General features: G+C 51.3%; 3 protein-coding genes across 4 annotated transcripts in view; 2 read left to right on the plus strand and 1 right to left on the minus strand.

The window, feature by feature from the left end:
- The first annotated feature begins 49 nt into the window (after positions 1-49).
- PDZD3 (PDZ domain containing 3) lies at positions 50-11,520 on the plus strand. The gene is given in 11 exon segments (XM_044439592.1): positions 50-1,398; positions 2,934-2,961; positions 3,720-3,784; positions 5,178-5,299; positions 5,301-5,390; positions 6,549-6,735; positions 7,439-7,575; positions 8,102-8,306; positions 9,007-9,203; positions 9,628-9,834; positions 10,839-11,520. Coding segments are annotated over 11 exon segments (1,362 nt in total). The 5' UTR covers positions 50-1,304; the 3' UTR covers positions 10,869-11,520.
- Positions 11,380-16,528, minus strand: CCDC153 (coiled-coil domain containing 153). Its single transcript, XM_044439593.1, has 7 exons — positions 16,471-16,528; positions 16,205-16,281; positions 14,514-14,573; positions 13,803-13,922; positions 12,884-12,976; positions 12,114-12,244; positions 11,380-11,604 (listed from the first exon to the last, which is right to left on the minus strand). Exons 2-7 carry the CDS (start codon positions 16,266-16,268, stop codon positions 11,476-11,478), a joined length of 597 nt encoding a protein of 198 aa, XP_044295528.1. The 5' UTR covers positions 16,269-16,281; positions 16,471-16,528; the 3' UTR covers positions 11,380-11,475.
- A 4,611-nt stretch (positions 16,529-21,139) lies between these two features.
- The window catches only part of CBL (Cbl proto-oncogene), a 42,913-nt gene continuing 42,671 nt past the window's right edge, over positions 21,140-21,381 (plus strand). The window contains exon 1 of one of the 2 annotated variants that reach the window (XM_044439469.1): positions 21,140-21,344. In XM_044439469.1, coding sequence (XP_044295404.1) covers positions 21,198-21,344 — 147 coding nt within the window. In that variant the 5' untranslated portion in view covers positions 21,140-21,197. The remainder of the gene's footprint in view (positions 21,345-21,381) is intronic. The other variant, XM_044439466.1, reaches the window with a different exon arrangement.

A 21,381-nucleotide genomic window follows, 5' to 3' on the forward strand; every position in this document is an offset into this window, starting at 1 on the left:
GATGAGACGGAAGGGATACTGAAGAGAAATCGATGAACGGCTACCAGCACCGGGGCGAGTGGGCGTTCTTTTGTGAAGGCCTAGATAAGCCCCGCGCACTCAGGTGTCCATCCGCGGCTCTTTGCTTTGCATCTTCCCAGCTCTGGAGGCAGGGATGCCCACAGCAGGCAGCATCATGGAAGCGGACAACCTTCCACCCAGCCAGCTGCCAAGGCGGGGACAGCACAACTCCTGTGTGAAGGCTTGAATTCCAGGGGCTTCTGAATCGTAGAATCATAGTAGAATTAGAAGGGGCTACAAGGCCTTCCGGTCCGACCTCCACCTTGCCAGCAAGTTGCCCACCTTGGCTGAATTGTTTGCAGCTCCTTAGGTGGCCACTGCAGGATGCGGGATCAGCTACACTGGTGCCTTCCAGGTGTGTTGAACGATGTTGGTTGTAGGTTGCTGAAAGTTGTTCATTAACATCTTGGGGGACCTCAGGCTGGGAAACCCCGGAAATGCTTTTGCAGAGAGGTTCTTGTGCAGTACACTCGTGTTTACGCAGAGGCAAGTTCAGTGAGATGTAATTCCAGGTAAGTATGCCTAATATTGTGAGCCTATGACACAGCCTTATGTTTGTGTACTTGGAAGTTCCCTTGGGTTTCATAGGGCTTACTCCCAGGTAAGTGGGTAAATAACTGCAGCCTTAAACATTTGCGTTTCTTTCACACACACACACACACACACACACACACACACACACACACACACTTTACCACCACCAGTACCTGTTGGACTGCAAGACATAGCAAATCAAAAGGTTTTATTTTAAGGCTTTTGAAACAGTTCCAGCAAGTTGAATAACATTGCATTATTTATGCTTTGTATCTTCTCTTGCATATTTCTTTTAAATCGCTACATGGCAAGATGTGCTTTAAATTTCTTTTAAACTGAAATGCTGAAACTTGGCAGAGGAATTAACAATGTGCACTCTACCTCATTGTTAGTATTACTTTGTTTATCCCCATTGTTGATTGTACGTCTAACAGAATGCACTTGGTGACAGAAAATAACTGATGCACAACGGAAGACAGGACCTGGGAGTGCCTTCAATCCGCCCTCCCTTTGCCACATTCCTGGCTTATGGAAGGAAGGTGTTGTTTGCCTCGCTGGGAGCACAACACTGCTTGTTTCTCAGAGACTGCTGTTCTCTCCTGCCAGGAAAGAGGACAAAATTTTCTCCTTAATCAGCTCCACGGACGGACGGGGAGAAGGAAACGTTTGCACTGAAGATTCATTCCCAGTTTAAATATTAAGCTCCTGCAATGTCTTTAAAGAGGCGAGGTCCCCAGCTGAAGCTGCCACTTCATGCTGGACCTTGGACTTCACGCACTCAAGCAGCCGAACGACGGAAGGAAGGTAAGTCGCACAGGTTGGGGTGCCCCAAAAGCAGGACGTGTGGATTTCTTGGGCCTTGTTGACCATTTTTTATGACTTTTATGTCAGTTCGGCAACAAGCAAAATTCATGGAGCCACGACCGTGGCATTCTCACTCCACTCTGGAGCTTGTCTTAAGGCTGCAGAATCACCTGGTGCCCTCCAGATATTTTGGACTACGTCACCCATCATCCTTGCCCATTAGCCATGTTGGCTGAGGCTGATGATAGCCGGGGGGCACCAAGTTGGCAGAAGGCAGGCGCAGAACCTGAAAAGGTGGGTGGCCACCTTTTTCTTCTAGTCTGGCTCGTATGTTTTCCACTTGGGACTTGAACGAGGAGTTCTGAAGGCAGAAGCTACGGTGTCTCGGTTAGCAATTCAGCTCCTCTGTTCTGGTGATAGGGAAGGGTCTGTCCCGAAGTCCCCCTTCCAGCTGGCCCAAAGGTCACCTCAGCATTCGTCCTTGATGGCAATGCTGCCCCCCCCCCCCCGCACCCGGTCTCAGGGTCCAGGATAAAGTACATTCTGCGCACTGCGTTAACCTGGGCAGCTTGAAGAGAGCCAGCCCTGGTCTTGCCGCTGCAGCTCTAAACCAAGAACTCAGAAATGGTATCACAAGCCACGGAGTCCATAATAAATGGGCTAGTCTTTCAGACACCACACAAGCCTCCTCTGTTTTTAAAAGGTGCAAGTCTTGTTGACATTGGATCAAATTAGGTGGGATGCCACGTGCGTAGTAGAATCGTATTGTTGCTGTTGCTTTTAATAGTTCATTAATGGAAGGATTTCTATCAGGATCTCTGCAAGAAATTTCTTTTCCCTTTCCCCTTCTGGCAGCAGTCCTGCCTGTGGGGTTTTTAGTAAACTGTTGAGATGACTTCCCACAAGATCTTCACTCTCTTGTCTGGCTTGGCCCCTTCTTGTTAGCTGGGTGGAAAGGAAATTGGGAACTTGCAGGGTCTACTTTGATGTCTAGGTGCCCTGAATATGTATTCTGCTCCAAACCCTTCCTTATCTGTGCTTTCCATATATTTGTCAGCTGTCTGGATGCTCCTGTGGTGGACAAGCATGCGCAGAGTACATTTCCTCTCCACAATGTGAATTTAGCCAAGTTTCCATCCCTTTAGACTGAGATGGTGGGGGAAGCAAGTTTGAGGGCTCCCCCAGTGTTTGTGTGTGTAGATGAACTATGCATATCTACTTGCTCCTAGGGCAATAGGAGTACAATTGCAGCCAGATTGAGTCCAGGTAGCCAGATAAGGTATATGTACAGAGGATGGACTGAAGACATGTAAGGCATCCCTCGTGCTCAAGCTAAGCAAGTCTGGGGCTGGCTTGAGCTTGGAGGGGAGACCCCCTGGAACCAAAGGGAGAAAGGTGGGAGATAAATATAATAAAATTAATCAATCTAAGTACATTCTGAAATAAAATAGAGGTAACCAGGGAGGAGATGCCATGTGCTTTTGAAATGAAAGAGAAGCTTCACTTATCTTCAGATCTTTGTTTCTTTTTTCCAGGGCTCTGGGACATCACAGAGTTAACCATGTAAGTGCCAAGTTGGGCTACTACACTATAAATGGGCATGAGGCCTTTCCTTCTCTTCCTGTCCCTTCCATTGGATGTCAGGTGCTGTGCATGCACCTAAACTTACCACTTCATGGAATCAGATTGGCGTGATGGGCTGGTGGACACAAAACCAAATGCTCCTATTCAGGGATCCGATGAGAATTCCACACACAGAGAGTCCAAAAATTCATGTACAGCAAGGCAGTTGTAGTTGTTTTCACCTCGACCGGCAGCAGGTTGTAGGGTTTTTTTCTTTTTCTGTAAAGGGAATGAGTCTTCATGGCCCATTCAACCCCAAATAGCTTGCACTGCAACCTGGAACAAGGTCTTACTGCTGGGAAAATCCATTTCTGCCCCTGCTCCCATGAGGACTGTAGCCAAGCGCAGAGGGTGCGGGCAATTCTGCAATGGGTGGCAGCTCGGACCAGAATCTCTGCTCATCCAGAGGTGCTGGTGCTGCTTCTTTATTTATTTTCTGTATTAATTTAAAATGTTTATATGCCATCCACTACCAAATAGTCTTTGCAGGCCCTGGCTCTGTCTGGTACTGAGCTTTGGGTCCCATGCACATACGGTCCACATTTACGTCTGCTACTGAATGGGAAAAAGCCACGAGCAACTGGTGGACAGCTTGAAATGTTTCTCTTGGAAAAGAAGCAGGTTTGGAAGGGCAAAAACCCTCGAATGCCTCCTAGCAGTTTGTGAAGGATGCTTCCCTTTTCCTTTTGATGTTGCAGGAACTTTGCATTTAACCCAAGAGATGGGATTGATAACCCGGCACTGTCTCTGGCAGAGGATTCTGGTAAGAGGAGGGGAGGCTGTGTGGGTGGGAAAGGAAGGCCCAGCTGTTTCCCCTGGGGGAGTTTGCAAAGAGGTTGGATTTAGTCTCCTTCCGATTCAGGATCTGGGCAGATCTGGGCATTGCTGGCTGTATTCCCTGCCCTACGGGGAGGTGGACTCACTCCCCTGCCCTGGCTCCCTGAGCCGTACCAGGGCAGGCTCAACACCTTGTGAATATCTTGAGACAATGGCTAGAACGAAGGAAGGAAGGAATCCAGCTGAATGGAACTATATACAGAGGAGGCTGCCTGTCGGGGCTCTGCATGAATCACTGTTCATGAGAAACAGTTCCCCTGGGACCTGGGCCTTTGCCTCGGCTGCGATCCTGTACAGGCTCGACAGAAGGACCTGCTGTTGGAGGGGCCACACCTTGCAACTCTGCATGATTTACTGCTCTAGTCTGGCTTCTTGTCGTGCTGTCCCTCATCGTCCAGTCTCTCCCAGTGCAAAGACCTCCTGCACTGATGCCCCATTGGAGGAGGTCCCCTGTTGTGTGAATCGGTCACCTTTCGGTGCTCATCTCCTCCCAACGCGCAACCACACCAGAGCAGTGACTCATGCAGAAACGCAGAGAAGCGAGTTTCCTTGAGGGTAGCTTGTTCTCCAGGCTACCTAACAATCCTGTGAGGTAAATTCCAGGAGGCAATGAATGTCCTAAAAGCGAGCAGGGATTTGAACCCAGGTCTTCCCAGTGCTCTAACCAATAGGCAACTGCATCTAAAAGGAACCCTGTTTAAGCCTAAGGCCAAAGGGTGCCTCCGGCTTGGGCAGGAGCTCCCCAGTGTGGAGGTGGAGAGAGTGGGCCTCCTGGCTGTGGGGAAGAGTCCCCCGGGCATCCCGCTGTGCAAGTGGGGCTGGAATGAGGGCTCGTCCCAGAGGACGCCCTGCGGGGTTAGTGCTGCTGCTGCAGTGGGCCGGTTCGTTCCACATCCCATGTGCCGGTCCCGGTAAGAGCATCCAAAGCACCTGATTAGCTGCCCTGCCAGTGCATCTTCCTTCCTGGGTTCTTCCCCCCGAAACTGATGCCCCCCTCCCCTGTCCGCACCAGGGTGGCGATGCCCCTAGCAGACTCTGCTCCACTAGCATCAGCAGCCTTCCTCTCCAGTCTTGCCTGGGCCAATCTTGCAAACTGAGCCAAGCAAAGAGGACCTCGCTGGAAGCTGGTGGGACGGAGGCTGCGCAACTGGCCGCCGCCTTCTGCACCAGGTGCCGTCTTCCTCGCTACTGGCCTTAGATCAAGAGGAGCACAGCCAGGCGGCCTGAGATTGGACGGCAGGGCCTGCTGGGCCGCAAAGGTGGCCAGGTGTGGCGGGGGACCGGCGCCTTCTCAGTCTGCTGGATTCTGTCCACCGCAGAGCCGGAAGGAGCTTCGCAGCTGCGCTTCTGCTTTCTGAAGAAAGAAGAGGGCGAGAGCTTCGGGTTCTGGCTGCGGCAGGAGGTGGGCAAGAGTGGCCACATCGTGAGGCAGGTGACGCCGGGGGGGGCTGGCCCACCGCAGGGGCCTGCGGGATGGCGACCGGATCCTCGAGGTGAACGGCATGTATGTGGAAGACATGGAGCATTTCCAGGTAAGGCCTGGTGGCGGGTGAGGTGGAGAATGGCAGCTCCACCTGCTTGCCGGCTGCCCATCTGCCGCAAACCGTCCCTTCCTTGAGGCCTCCTTGGATTATGAATTAAACCCGCAAGCCCCTTCCCTAACTTTTCCTAACCTTTGCCAAATGATGCCTCCCCAGTTACTGAAAACAGTGAGTAATGAGCTGCGACAAAGGGGAAATAGCCTGGGGAACTTGTTCCTCCTCCTCTTCATAATCCTATCCCACCCACCCCCAAAACCTCAAGCAACTGCCTGCAACAGGCAGTATAATCTTCACAACGATCCTGTGAGGTAGGTCAGTATCATCCATGCATTGCAACACGGTCTACATTGAACTTCCCGTGCAGCGTGTTTAGACGTTGGCACCCATGTAGAACGAAGCTGATGGGGGTTCCACCTAGAGTCACAGAAGAGCAGAGCTGGAAGGGGCCATGAAGGGCATCAGGTCCAGCCCCCCGCTGTTGCAGGATGCCACGTCACACCATCCCACTCAGAGAACTGTCCACTAGTCAAAGCACATGATTTTGTTCCTATTTATTGCCAAATTGAGATGCCACCCTAAAAAAGCATTGCGAAAACAGCTCTTTTGTTTGTTTCTTTGAAAAAATAAACGCAAAAGCACAAACATGTATAGGCCCCAGAATCTCGGACCAACCACAAATTTGCTTGGATGCTGCTTAGCTAAGTTCTCCTCTTAAACGCATTTCTGATTCCATTCCGTTCCATGTTCTGTTTCTCAGAACATGTTCAAATCTAGTTCAAAATGTGGGTTGTCTCCTCTGAAGCTCTGAAGGATGGTGGCCTTCTTCCAGCCTGCAGACAGTCCATTTCAGAGACGCTTCTGGGGGACACGGTCCAGTGGAAGGCAGAAGATGACCAGGGTTAAAATCAGAAGCGGGTGAGGGCAACGCAAAGATGGGCAAGCTGCAAAGAACCAGGGTACTTGAGCCAAAAGCGCCTCCTGTTGTTAACTGACCCTTAGGAGAGGCATTTCAACTTTTGTAAAAAGGGGAAACAGTGCACTGAAGTTGGGCGAGCACTAGCCATTTGTGGTCGGTGGAAAGCAGGCAGGGCCATGGGGGGAACCCCGATCAGGACTCCAGTCCAGAGTGCAGCCTCGGCTCTCTTGCAGGTGGTATGGAAGATCAAACACAGTGGGAAGCAGATTTCGCTCACCGTTCTGGACGGGAACACCTATGACTTGGCAAAGGCCCTTGACCGGGACCTTGCCCAGCTCCTGCCTTGTCACAACAGGCCTCGGCTGTGCCACATCACCAAGGACCGAAGTGGTTTTGGATTCAGCTTTTCATCTCCAGAAGGTAGCAAAGAATGCGTGGCTTGTTTTGTTTATTCTGCTTTCCAGATTCAAATGTGAAATGCATTTATTTGCAAGGGATGGGATGATAAAGAGTTGTGGGGGAGCGAAGAGAGTCGAGTTACTGGGGCGAAGGATGATATCTACCAGAGGCCGTTCCTGGGCCCGTCTCAAAGGGCGCATCTCCACCATGCTTACTCGGTTTTATTCCACAAGAGGGACCACTGCTTCCCCTCCAAGGGCAGTTAGCAGTACTGCTCCCACGATATGTCCATGGAACGGTAGCTCTACCCCAAGATAAGGACGGATTCTTCAAGGATCGCATGAATGCTCTGTTGGAGTGCTCTGTTGCTGGGGTTCCCGGGAAAGTGGAAATGCCTGCTAGGACTGGCTCACGTGTAATGACAGCCCGTGGATCAAACCACCCAGAGCAGGAGAGAGCAACTTACAGCCCGCCTTTCCTCAGCAACCCACAATGGGCAGCCTCATCGGTGGAGTGCTGGACTGGCGAGGGGCCAGACCACCTGGTGCTTAGTCCGTGGCTTGATTCAGGGGCTCTTTATGGGTTGTCCACCCTTCAGTCAACCCCTGCCACTGCAACATGGGCACCAAAGGACCTCCCCTGCAGGAAAATTAGAACAGCATGGGCTGTTGTGATGTGAAAGCGGGTTCTTGGGGTCCCAAGATTTCAGCCGTGCTCTTTTCAGGCGTGGAGGGCACCTTCCGGCTTTCTGTGACCCTGGATGGGCCGGCGCACAAGGCCGGTGTGCCAGACGGTTCCTGGCTTCTGGAGCTGAATGGTGCCCGTGTGGAGAACTGGACCTCTGCCCGGCTGAACAAAAAGGTACCAGGACTGGCTTAAAGAAATGGACCCCGATTCATCATCGGCCCTTTAGTCCACTGGCTGAATTCCTCCCCCATTAACAAGTTCAACACCTTTTCAACAGAAAGATGCTGCTTTAGAAAATAGGGATCTGCTACTGCAGCTTCCCTGTCCCAGTGACCTCTGGATGCTTTGTACTTCAGCTCCCATCAGTTGCGGACAGCACCACTCCCTGTCAGGAGTTTTGGGAACTGTAGTCCAAATCTTCTGGACAGCATCAAGGAGAGGAAGGAATTTTGCAGTAAGTCTCTCCATAACCTGGTGCTCTCCAGATGAGTTGGCCTACAGTTCCCAGTATCCCCAGTCTATCACAGTGCACTAAGCTGATGCTGTGACCACCTTGCAGGGTACGGAGGGAAGACTGGCCCTTTTGTCCAGCAGAACCAGCCCAACAAGATGCCCTTTGGGGCCAGCTCTGAACGTAGGGCTGCCATGTTGCTTCTCCCCTCCCCACACGCCCCGTTTGTGTGCCTGGTTTGCATTGCAGCTCAAAAACGGCAGCAGCCCAATAGGACTCTTGGTGATAGATGCAGAGTCAGAGGAGTTCTACCGGCAGCACGGCATTAAAGTCACAGCTGCCATGGCAGACGCCTCGTGGGTTCCTTTCAAAGTGCGGAAGCTCCCGATGGTGCGAGGGCCAGCCGGTTACGGATTCCTGCTGAAGGAAGAGAAATGTGCCTCTGGAAAGTATGGTAAGGTGCCCCTGGAAGCACCTGCTTCTGCCTCCCGTCTTCTCTTCACGGGGCTAAATGTTCCCAGCCCTTTCAACCTCTCCTCTAAGGCTGTTTCCAGTGCCCGGATCATCCTTGCTGCCCTCCTCTGAACCCCTTCCAGCTTGTCTGCATCTTTCCTAAACTGTGGTGCCCAGAACTGGACTCAGCACTGCAGATGAGGTCTCTCCAATGCTGTGTAAAGGAGGACTAGCGAAGGATGATGGGAGTTGTAGGTCATACCGTCATCACAGCCAATTGCCCACCCTTGATATTAATTGGAAGAGTGGAGTTAATGTTTGGCTGTGATGACCAGGCAATGGCTTGGGTATTTATATGGCAATCCGTCTCCTTTATTGAGCCCTTCACTTGACTGAGCAGTAACATTTAACAGTGGGAAGTAGGTAGCCCTCCTGTGCACTGCCACTTCCTGGGATCAGGAGCTGAGCATTTTGTCTTTCTTTGTCTCTCCCTCAAAGTTTTCTTTCTCTGCACAAAACAGCAAGCCAAGGACCATGTTTTCTAGCGTGAGAAATGGAGGTGAACGTGCCTCACTTTCCTGCTACAGCCTGTGTGTGTTGTCAGGGCACCCCAAATATGTGCGAGCTTGTAAAGTGCAGGCTCTGGAAATCGTCCTGTGCCAGAGCGTCCCGCATCACCTCTCCCGTGTGTGACTTTGCAGGCCAGTTCCTGAGGGAGGTGGATGCCGGGATGCCGGCCGAGAAGGCCGGGATGAGAGATGGCGACCGCCTCCTGGCTGTTAATGGCGACGGCGTGGAGGAGCTCGACCACCAGGAGGTGGTGCTGAAGATCCGGGCAGATGCCATTCAGGTCACGCTGCTCGTCATTGACGCCGAGGGAAGCAAGTTCTACGATCTGGTAATGCGCAGCGGCTTGCAAGCCACGCAGCGCTCCGTGGGGGGCGGGGGAGAAAGCAGCACCTGGCTCCCCCAGCTTCCCCGGCACTGCGTTGCTGCACAACTAGTGCACAGCCCCCGTTTGTGACCACGGCCGGCTCTGGGTGAGCAGGAAACCTGCGTGCATCAAAGGGGCATCTGTGCCTCTCTCTTCCATCGGTCGAAGCAGGGAAGACTGAGGCACTGGAGCTGCGGCATCCTTTGGGGGTGGCCGTCAGAGCCCAACTGCATAAATGCCTCCAAGATCCGGGTGGCCAAGGAGGGTTGGATGCATGATTTAGCTGGTTACCTGCCATGATTCTGTTAAATACCCTAGTTATCAGTCTTTAGATTCTGCTGGATTTGCTGACACTCCGGCTGGGTTGGTGTTTTCTTGCTTTGCTTAGGTTGGATTATCACCTCTTCTTTTCTACAATGATGAAGAGCCTCGGTCAGGCTTGCGAGTGAGCCATGCCTCATCTTCTTCCGCCACACTTCAGGAAGACTGCAGCCCTGGCTCAACACCTCCGCTCTCCCATCTCAATACGGAGCCCCGTGAGAATGCACTGGAGCCGCACCAGCATGATGGAAGTTTCAGGGCCTTTGCAAAAGAGGTATCTTACCTGTTTGGGAGGTGCAGCAACCTGCACAATTCCCTGCATGTCTCTCAGCTGTTTTCAGCATTGAATTCCAGCTTTTTGCCTTTACATCTGATGTTCTTTGCAAACCGTGGATCACACGGCCTGTACCAATGCATGGCAGCATTCACATGACTTCATGCTTTCTCATTAAAAAGACAGACAGACAGACAGACAGACAAGGGTGTTGCAAAGAGATGGGCCAAAGCCCAGTTCTTTCTGATAACCTTTTCCCAGTGAGGGAAAAGCACTCGCGGGCACTGCTAGCCCGTTCCGGGGCTCAGACCAACAAGACAAATACAGAATTCATTCATTTGCACATTCTGATGTATGCGATTTACATATGCCCTAAAGTTTGCATGCTTTTAGGCCCCTTCCTCCTAAGATCACCCCTGTTCACAAAAACAGATTACAGGGAGAATTTCCGAGAAGAAATTTGAGGCAGAAAGAGGGGAAGCGCACGCGGGCAAGAACGTAGCCAAACCTGGAGGAGCAGATGCAACGGCAAAAACAGGAGCCTGATTTACTTCAGCAAGTGCCCCCGAAAGGGGTTGGGGCGGGCAAGGAGGGCAGAAGGAAAAGCCTTGCCGGGTTGAGCAACGCTGCATCACAACCCTCCAGGTTCACAAAAAGGGAACACAAAATCCTGCTAGTTTCGGTGAAGCGCTGCAGAAAAGACTTCTCAGCGCAGAGGTTTCTCTCTCACTCACAAGCTGCTGCTGACCTTGCCTAACGGGAGGCCAGCCTCTGCACTTGTTCTCACAAATGTTAACAGACGTCCTAAGCCAACCTTGCGGTAACCCTACAAAGCATGCTCAGTGGCCGGAAAGCAGGACCCCTTTCCAGTTTCCTTACGTTTCAGTGCTTGCTTGCCTGGAGGCAGCCGCTCCTCACCACGGTTGTGTCCCTGCCCGTCCTCCTCAGTGCTGCTTCCAAACCCAGCTGTGCCCTGAGCTTGCCTTTCCCCCTGTTTCTCACAGGGCCCGGATGCTGTGAGCCAGGCATTCTAGGCGCTGCCTCATCACCCTGGCCAAGGAGGAGACCTCCTGCCGGCTCTGCAGCTGTCCTGGAAGGGAGCACCTTTGCATGATGCCAATGTTGCAACCAGACCCCTGCCCCGGTGCCAGATTGTTCCTGCGCCCCACGACCGCTTCATCAATCCGTCTGTTTTTGCACTCTGCACATGCTCCCTGCAGATCCTTGAAACCGGGCCACAGTGTCCAGGCAGAATGGGATCAGAGGCAGACTCCATGAGGATTCTTGGAAAAGCGTGAGAACCCACCGGAGCTGATCCTGTGACCGTGCTGGAGAGTGACTTTGAAGACAGAGGGTGATGGGAAGAGGAACCAAGTTTTGTTGAACAGAAATTAACCTCTGTTTTGAAATACTGTCATGTCTAGGAAGAGGGAGGAACCAGGGCTTTGTGTTCTGAACCTTCTTCCCCCTCTGAGACCCAGTCAAAAGGAGATTGGATTAATGACAGAAAAGCATTCTGCACACGTTCAGAGCTGCATGCTTTATTACTCCACCAGCTTTAGGGCTAATCCCAAACTCGGGACCAACCACGGCACTGCCCCAGGCTGAAGGACGCGGAGGTCTATCAGTCTGAATGCTCCTTCACATCTCCAGCGGATTCAGCCCAAACTCCTTCAGCCGGTCCTTATACTCCAGATGGATGGATGTGGCTTGCTTCTCCCAGCTGAGCTTGGTGGTTTGCAGCTTGGAGAGCAAACAATCCAGACTGCCCTGAGGAAAGGAGGAGCAAGGGGCCATGTGAGGTCAAGGGCAGACGGCCGAGGCGAAAGACCTGCCCATTCTGGGGCTGCCTGCCTAGAAGGCAAAGAGGGTGGGACATCTATCCAGGAGAGCTCTCAGAATGAACCTGAGGCCTTAGAAAGCTCGCTTCCGTCACTTGTTGGTCTGCAGAATGTAAGACAATCGTGGAAGGTACACTTAGGCATTGCATGGAATGCTTCTTCAGGCCCAGGTGCTCAAAGTGAAACCTCAGCTCTTCTTTAACTCTGTTTCAAGGATGGGACCACCTTGCTGAAAGCGGGGCAAATTGATTTGGAGTGCCTTGCATGGGAGAGCAGCCCAGGACCCATGGAAGTGTGTGTAGCTCCTAGATGTTGCAGAGCTAAAAAGCGGTGGGAATCATGGGATCCCTTTCTTTAGGTTGTGGTAACAATTCATAAATTGCCCCCTGCCTGATCTCACTTGGACTGCTTGAGGTCTGGGCACACTGCCCAACTCACATGCAGAATTTGTTCATATCCTGTCTCCATCACATCCACCTTGCGCTGCATCTCTGCAAGAGCTTGGTCCTTCTCCTCCAGTGTCTTCGCCTGGTCGGCCCGGCTCTGCCGTACTTCCTCCTGACAAGCAGCTGCTGAGCAGAAGTGGGGTAGGAGAGGGCAGGGAGGAAGAGGGAGCACAGATGTGTGGGGTGGAAAGCTGAGCAGATGCTGGGAAAGGCGGTTGTAGGTCCTACATAGCTTGGAAGAAACGTGGATTAAGACGCTAAAGACAAGGTGACTCAAACACCCACAGCCTTTAAATAGGGCGAAACTGAACAGATTCTCATGAGTTTACGCTCACATTTTGTCTGGGTTAAAATAGGCCAGAACATATTGCTTGAATAGAAATGGGGTGGGCTGCAGCTTGAACCAGTTTTCCCAGACTATGGAGGCAGGATTAATCCACAGCTATGTGTTTCCCCAAAACAGGCCTTCTTGCAATTTTATTCTCTGGTGACACCAACCCCTGGACACACAGCTTTCATCTTCTGCAACCAGTCAGCAAACAACTGATCGGAAAACTTTTTTTTCTTACTACTAATTTTACTGGGAGATTTGTATGTTAATAAAACATACTGCTTGGAAAAAATCTGTGATGACCTGATTAGTAGTTTCCATCCCACCATCCTCTCCAGGAGCATTCGTCAAGTGAAAGATCAGGGATGCTGGAACATGGTTGCTATAAAGCCGCAACATCATTGCAAAGGCCGAGCGTGTATGTGTGCTACCCAGGTGCTTCTGCAAGTTCTGCTTCTCCTCTTCTAGGCGCTGTATCTGAGTGTTGGTCTGGCGCTGAAGCTGCTGGTACTGGCGGATCATCTCTGGAATGGTAGAAAAAGGAGATGGAAGAGCAGAGCAACCTCTTCATCTGCTACTCCCACCCAAGACTAAGAGGCCTAAGAATTCTCGTTATCACGTGAGCTTTGTATGGGGCTTGCCAGTGTGAGGCAAGTCAAAAGGGCAGGTCTCTGCCCCAAGGAGCTTAAATAGATGTCACACCAAGTGGGGGAAATGAAGATGCGAAAGAAGGATCGTTATGAAGTCCTGTGTGTGGAATGACTGGCATTGTCAGCAGCCATGGAAAGAAACTTTGTCCCAGAAAGCCGATGTTCTTGACTATGAGAAAAAAAAGCCTTTGGTATTGAGCTTCCACAGGCAATAAGCCTCTGACATTAGATGTATCAATGCAAAAGATGCAGGCCAGTAACCGGGCTATGAAAAATGAATTGGCAGTCTCGGTGCTAATGAGAAATGCCTATGAGACCCTGAGGATGATGCTTTGCTTGAGTTATAAATAGGTGCCCCAGACTTTCTTACGAAGGTAAACTGAAGCTATGCAATCCTATACACTCTTAGCTGGAATTAAGCCTCACTGAAAACAATAGGACTTACTTCCGAGTAGATATGTCTATGATTGCGCCACAAGTCCATCTTCTCACTATCACTGGATGAGAGAGGTGGAAAGCCCCGAACTCCCTGTCTGGAAGGCTTCCCTAAATGTTTTTATGCACAAGGCAGAGAATCCAAATCGGTCCCGCAAAAGGAATTAAGGAACTGACCCTGTAACCGTTCCTCAAATCTGCTCTTTGGATAACTGGAGTCACGTCCGCCCAGGGACTGGCATGGCAACCATAGACACAAACACACCTTCGTAAATATCTCTCTTGTCACCTCGGGCCTCTTCCAGCTCCTTTTCCAGTTCCATCAGCCTCTGCTTCAGCCCTTCACTGTCGGCCGTTGCTTGTCTGGCCACATCCCTCCGGAGAACTGCAGGCCAGAAAGATGGTGCTCAGGAGAGAGGCTGCCTAGTTCCCCGTCTCCCCAGCCCCTTGAGACAAAGGATCGTGTCTGCATCAGAGCATGCATGATACCAGATAGCCAAACAGTCTGCCTTATACCGAATCAGCTTTCATTCACAGAAAAGGATGCAAGTTTTCAGCTTACACAGAGCTCTTCATAAGATGGAATGGAGACAATAAGGAATTGTAGCCTATTGGGGAAGCGGAGGGGGAATATCTTAGCACTTTTCATGCAGCTAAAGGGTTGTCACATCGAAGGAGTGTGCATCCTGTTTCCTGTCTCCAAGACTTTAGGATGCACACAAACAGGCTTAAATTACAGGAAGGCAAGTTTGAACTGAACATCAGGAAAAACTTGGAAGCCGTCCAGTGACTCAGTGTGATTGGACAGCCTAGAAATACCCCACAGCAAGTTTTGTTTTATTTTATTTTATTTATAAGTCAGACAATGGACCCAGCTGCCTAAGGAGGGGGTGGGCATTCCATGATTGGCACTGTTAATAATACACAATAGTCACTCCCAGCTAAGTTACCAGAAGCACCACGGAAATTTCCTCACCAAGGTGATCTTTCAGAGTGTGAACCTCCAGAGTTGTCTTCTTAAGTGTTTCCTCCTCATCTGCTGAGAGAGAGAGAGCAAGAGCGTAAAGGACTTGCCTGGTTCCCAATTGCTAGGATCATTTTTCTAAGAACTTTTTCAGGTATAATCAAAAATTACTCTCGTGCCCTGTGGTCAGCTGTACAACTTCTGGGCCTCCACGCATTTTACCCCTACAACATGCATAATCCCTCGCCATCAACTCTGCTGGCTGTTGCAGACAAGGCGTCATTGGCATTATTAGACATGGTTTCAACTTGTCTAATTTAGCATTATTATTTTGCATGCATGTAATGAACAAGACAGCCGAAGAGGTACCCCATATTAGTTTATTATCCCAATGACACCACAAGTATTTTGTTCTGAAATATTTGAAGAAAAATACGAACATTTTGATGTGATGTAAATGTTATGGAGAACTTTTAATTGCGTACTTCATTGTTTAAGAGGGAAATGGCTATTGAATACTGTTGATGCACAAACTAATTTTAGCAGCCCCAAAATATGTAAGATGTGCTGAAAACTACTACATTTCAACAGAGCTCAGCTCTTTTCCACTGAGGTTATTTGAGCACCTTCCGTTTCTATTTTTGAGTCCATTTATTATTTATGAGTTTTATTTCACTTGAAACATGCATGTGGTTTAATGACATTTAAGTATGATCTCGCATATTCAGCAGGAGTGATCCCTCAAAAGTGTCAATTACAACTTCGAAACCGATAAGCTTGCCTGTCATTGTATTTGCAACAGGCATGCGTGCATTTTTACTAATGAACTTGCGAAATGGAAAATTCTGTGCAGGAAAATTACGCACTGGAAAATTATCCCACCCTGCATTTCTGGACTGTACATGGGGGGTTCTTTTTTAGAACCAGGGTCAACTTACACTTGAGGAAACCAAGTTCTGGGAGTGGTTGGAGGTGGGGGCAAATAAATGTGTGGTATCTGTTCAGAGCTAAGCCTCACAGCTATTCAGAAAAGCACAGCACATCCGATGCGTGTCTGCTCTGAAGTAAGTCCTACTGCCACTCAGTCTTCCTCCTCGGAAGTAAGTACTTTCAGATAGCAGCCAAGAGGCTAAGCCAAACAACAGTTAAGCAATCACAATTCTGTGCAGAAGTAATGCAGCGGTTGTTACTCTCTTCATCCCCTTTCAGTGATTCTTGCACTAATGCGATGAACTCTGAACATTCCCAAGTCCAAATTCCCTTTGAGTGGAAGCAAAAGCCAAAGATGGTTCTCAGGGCCAAGGCTGAGACATCAACGAAGCGCCCGATGCAGGTCTAGAAGGAAACAGAAAGATCGAAGCACTGCGGGAAGGTGGGAAGCTTCGTGCTAAGTCACACCAGGTCGGGATGGGGTGGAAAGGTCATATTCTGATGAACGAGAAACCAAGGAGAGAACAAGTAATAAAAAGCAGAGCAAGAAGTGGAAAGTCCAGTTGCCAGGGCTGGGTCAGGCAACACTGTGCGCCAGGTCCTCGCTTCTGCTATACACAATTCAGGAGCCGGAAAGGCAGGAAGGATTTCTAGGAAGTATTAACACCCTGAATGAGCGAGTGCACCTAAGTAAGATCCAGACGACACGTATGACACGTATATATAGGAATGTGCAAACGGTGGAAGCCCTCGTCTTGCGACTCTGGCCTCACCTGGCACGGACCTCTCCTTCGGCTTCCGCGCTCTCTTCCCTTTCCCTTTCTTCGTAGGGGCCATTCTTGCAAGCGCCCTGAAAATGGGAACGGAGAAACCCCCATGGGGTGTTTTTAGAGCGCTCCGTTGCCGGAACCTTAAACCGGTGCCGAAGCAGGCTGTTTTACGCACGCCGCCCGCACTAATTAAATATTTAGAAATAAATAAACAAATAACTAAATCATGAAGGCTACTAAGGTGCAAGAGCGCGCTGGAGAAGAAGTACCTGGAAAATGCGTGCCTCCGGCTTCGCAGTTGCTGGAAGTTCCCCAGCAGAAAAATCCGAGCTCTTTCTGTGAGTGTCATTCCACGCAGCCAATAAGTAAGGAGGGGAAGCGGCGCCTGGATTTTGGCAAGCCTATCCCGGCTGGTGCAACCTGGGTCTGTCCATGTAGCCAGGCAACAGTCCCTGTTTGCTGCCATGGCGACCAAAGAAAGCTTGGGGTACAACCATCTCCAGCAAAGCACGTCTGGAAAGCTGCATGGAGCTGTCCCGTAAGAAGAAAGGGGATTTTTAGACCCACAGAAAAATGGGGCAGGGGAGGAGAGGCGCAATCAAACAGGTGCAGGCTGTACTTTGCAGATGTACTCAGTCAATGCAGCTTTTCCATGAAATGCTTGGCTTAACTTGACCAGGTCCCATGTCCTCAGCCTAAGAAGAAACCTAAGAAGCAGTTTTCTTCCTGCCTTCACTGACTCTCCATCCCTTCCACTGCTGAAAATCAGACTGAAGCTCTCTTGGGCAGGGATAGTTTCTGAGTTGCTTTTGGTTGGTGCCACTCTGGAAAGCACCTTCTTTATTGCTCTATACAGCATATTGCAGTGGGCTATTTCCAAACAGGCCCTGCACCAGAGATGTCTCCTCTCTGGGGTTCCAGCCCCCCCCCCCCAGATGCTCCATTGCATGCCCCTCATGCCCCCATTTCAGTCCCAGCTCAGCGCTCCATGATCCCGAGCAGATCTGGCTGTCTTTTGAGACTCTCCCTGCTTTTGCATTTGTTCAAAATGCACAGCGCCCCAAAGCCACCGAGTTGCTCACAAGCCTGAGTTTGCTTTCAGGATGCAAGACATTTCCACTTTGTTCTTTTAGAACAGCTGTCCTTAACCTGGTGCCCCCAGAGTTGTTGGACTACAGCCCCCCAGGCTGGGGATGAAAACTGTAGCCCAAAACCTCTGGAGGGCATGGCATGAGGATGGGGAAGGCTGCTTCATAAGCAGAGCAATTTTCTTGGGGCCGAAGTGTGTGTCCCAAACAGGTGCCGATCAGGCCTATCTATTTTTTATTAATATTTGGCAACCTTGGAACCTTCTTCCCACCCCCTCCTGTCAGTTTATTTTCTGGCATTTTTTATTTTTATATCCAATAACATCCTCACTAACTTGGAAAAGCTTTGTTGTTTAAGAAACAAAATGCAGTTTCTTCAACGACCACACACTGTGGTTTCTGAGACCCAATAGTTGCTCGCAAAACATGTGCATTTACAGACAGACACAGAACTTTCTGGGAGCTAGTCTGTCCCACTTTTCATAGAGTTGGCCCTCTGCTGCTTTGGGGTGGGCCTTCGTTGGTTTTCTCTGCGTGAAACTCACTCGAATGTGAGGGTTGAGGAGGTGGGGATACAGAGACAAGAGGGTGGGCGCTGTGCTCATAAAAAGCCGCAGGGTCAGTCTCTGCCAACTCCAACAAAGAGGACTGCTGAGGGACAGACTGAGCTCCCCTTTGCCTCTTGGCCAGGCGGATGCAAAGATGAGCAGCAGAGCAAAGCTCCGTCTGAATGCTAAACTGTACGTGAAGGCAGCCACTTAGTAGCCATGCATTTGCTTTATTTGACAAGGCAGCGCAGTAGCTGAGTTGGAAGGGGCCCCAAGGCCTTCAAGCCCCACACACAGCTCCGTTTCCACGTGGGGTCACCCATGCAACCGTAGCCCGGACGCCTCTGGCTTAGCCAAGGGGATCCAATACACCGGCTTGAGAGACAGCTATGCAGGACAGGTGCATCAGCGTCTCCTTTGCTCCACCAGTTCAACCACCCTTTCTTCCCACAGTTGATCCACTAAACCTATTTTGCTGGTCCAGTTCTGCTAGCAGGTATGAGCTGGGATGGAGCCAAGAGAGCCCCGGGGCAACCAAAAGCTGGGAAGATTACATTTCCCTCTGGTGCAGGCTCCTTTTATTTTTATTTTATTTATTTTATTTTTCGATTTATATCCTGCCTTTTTCCTACAAAGGACTCAAGGCAGGTTACATCATTCTCCTCCTCCATCGTAACCCCACAACAACAACCCTGTGAGGTAGGTTGGGCTGAGAGTCTGTGGCTGGCCCAAAGTCACCCAGTTGGCTCCATGGCTGAGCCCAGGCCAGGCCCAGGCTCCTTTTGAGGCCGAGCCCAGCCTCCCCACCCCCTGCCCCACACGGATATGTGCATGGCAGCCTTGGACACGTCCTCCACATGGTGCAACGTCCGGTCAGAGTGGCCGATGCAAGCTCAGCCGGGCCACTGCCTGGCTCAGCCCAAGGCAGCTCCTCCGCACTCCTGACCATCCAGAGGCCCTGTTGACGCATATGGCAATGGAGACCCTGGCCAGCATGGGGGAGATAGTCCGTGCCAGGCAGAGCTCCGCACAGTGAGAAAAGAGAAGTGCCGTCCTTCTCCTTTTTGATCTTGCTAGGTTAGGAGCAAGATTGGTGTGTGGGCGAAACCACACAGGCCCATTGTGCAAGAGCATTCCTCACAGAAGATGACGCACGAGAGGGAAAGGAGATGTGGCACCAGTATTCTTCCACTGGTGTTTGCTGCGGCTCAGGAATAAAGGACTCAGCAGTTCAAAGCATTTCAGTTTCTGTCTGCCGCATTTCAACACCGCCTCCCAGCCAGCCGACTGGCACTGGTTACCCTGGCCTTCCAACAGGAAAAACAGTCCGTGTAATTTAAGGCTAGCGAGCACAGCAGGTTTCCCTTTGCCACAGAAGTGGTCCTTCCTTATGCTCTTCATGAAGCCCATTCCAGAACAGGATGTTCTGCTGGATCAACACTTCTTACTTGCGAGAAAGGCGTGGATGAACGCCCAACAAAAGCACTCGGCTATTTCAAAATAGGAAGCCCGCTTTCTGTTGTCCCTATTACAGTTTCCCACATATCAGATCTGCCTATCCTTTCAGCAATTTCACTGCACCCTTCTGTGTCCATAGCAAACACATACCAGGTTTCTTATTTATATTAAACACACTCCAGGGTGCCCTAGGGCTTTGGGGATAGACTGGGACTCCAGTTTGAGTCCCCCCTTGGTCATGAAACTCACTGGGAGACTTTGGGCCAGTCACATCTGCCTCACAGGGTTGTTGTAAAGATTAAATGGAGCCACCTTGGGGTCAATGCAGGGAAAAGGTAGGATAAAAAGATAATAAAACAAGGCTTCTGTAAATAATGCCTGCCCTCAAAAGGACTTCTCCTTAGGGGTTATAGGTAAATTCCTATGCACAGGATTAAAACCTATACCTTAAATTGCGCCCAGAAAGCAACTGGTCAACAGCACAGGGGTTTCAAGACAGGCGCAAGATAGTTCTATTGCGCTCTTGATACTTGTGCAAGGATACACAAGTTTGCAAAGAATGACATTTCACAAGCAACACGGAGCAATGGTGTTGATGTAAGACATGAAAAGAAAGATGTTCTACCGATGATCAACCTATTATTTATTTATTTATTTATTATTTATTAAAACATTTTTATGCCGCCCCATTCGCCGAAGCCTCGGGGCGGCTCACAATAATTAGTGCTCGCTCCCACCCCCGCGCCCTTCCCCGTCGCTTCCAATGCTTGCCATTCACTGCCCCATCAGGTTCATTGCTAGCTCATTCAGGCTTGCTAGCAGTTATTAAAACAACAGCAAGCTTCACTCCTTATTAGTATATAATTTGCATATTCAGATAGGACATCGGTTTATTTATCTGCAAGATTTCTAGCAAGGCTTTCAAGGCAGAAGCCCTCCTTAGAACAGGGGCATACGTGCAGTTTTCAGTTTCTGCCGGAGAGGCCTGGCCAACTGCCCAAATTCATCATGGCCACTCTGGTTGCGACTTCACGAAACTGCGCATGCCCATTCTCGCTTCCGCCCCGCCCCCAAGGCCCTGCGCAACAGCCAGCACAAAAGCCAAACCCAGCAAGGCAGGGCTATGCTGATTAGCCAGTATTTGGGCGTGGCTATGCTAATTAAACTCTGGTTGGGGTGGCTCCGTCCCTGTGCAATGGATGAGGACAGAAGGGGACGACGAGTTTTCTTCTTTCTCTTGTTGAACAATAGCGATCAAGACACCGAAAACAAAGAGAAACTAGAGGAAATGCACATCGGAACAGACCGATGATAAAAGCCAAGCGCACCAGCGTCTTTTAAAGCCGCTCGTTCTCCCCGCCCCCTTTTCCAGTGCCGACCAATCAGAACACGCCTCCCGCAGCGACGGCTCCTGAGGGATCGGCAAATCACGGGCCCGCCTCCCGATTTCCCGGAGGGTGGGAGGCGCGCGCGCGGTGGTCGTTGTAGCGCGGAGGGGGCAGAAGAGGAAGGGGCGCCGTGAAGGCCGAGCGGCCAATCAGAGAGCGTCCTTCCACAGAGCGGGAGGGGGCGGGATGTGAGGCGGGCGGCCTTCTTTCCCCGCGGCGCTCTCCCGCTCGTCCAATCGGAGCGCCCCCTCGCGGAAGGCTCGCCCCCCCCCCGCGCGGCCGCGCGCACGCACGCACGCACGGCCGCGCGCGCCCCTCCGCCCTTCCTGCCGCCTCCCTCCTCCTCCCCCTCCCCCCCGCCTCCCTCCGCTTCCCTTTTCTTCGTCAGTCGGGCGCGTCCGCGGCGCTCGCGGAGCCGCCTTCCCCGCCGCCTTCCTCCGCCGTCGGTGGCCGAGCCGGGAGCCGCGGCCGGCGGAGCCCCCGCCGCGACCCTGCGTGGGCGCCCGCCGCCCCCATGTCAGCCCCGCTGAAGAAGGGCCCCGGGGGGCTGATCGGGCTCATGAAGGACGCCTTCCAGCCGCACCACCACCACCTCGGCCCGCACCAGCCCGGCACCGTGGACAAGAAGATGGTGGAGAAGTGCTGGAAGCTCATGGACAAGGTGGGCGGGCGCGCCGGGGATGGGGCGGCGGGCCGGG

The sequence above is a fragment of the Varanus komodoensis genome, unplaced genomic scaffold (assembly GCF_004798865.1).
Source record: "Varanus komodoensis strain SLA01 unplaced genomic scaffold, ASM479886v1 scaffold35, whole genome shotgun sequence".
NCBI lineage: Eukaryota > Metazoa > Chordata > Lepidosauria > Squamata > Varanidae > Varanus > Varanus komodoensis.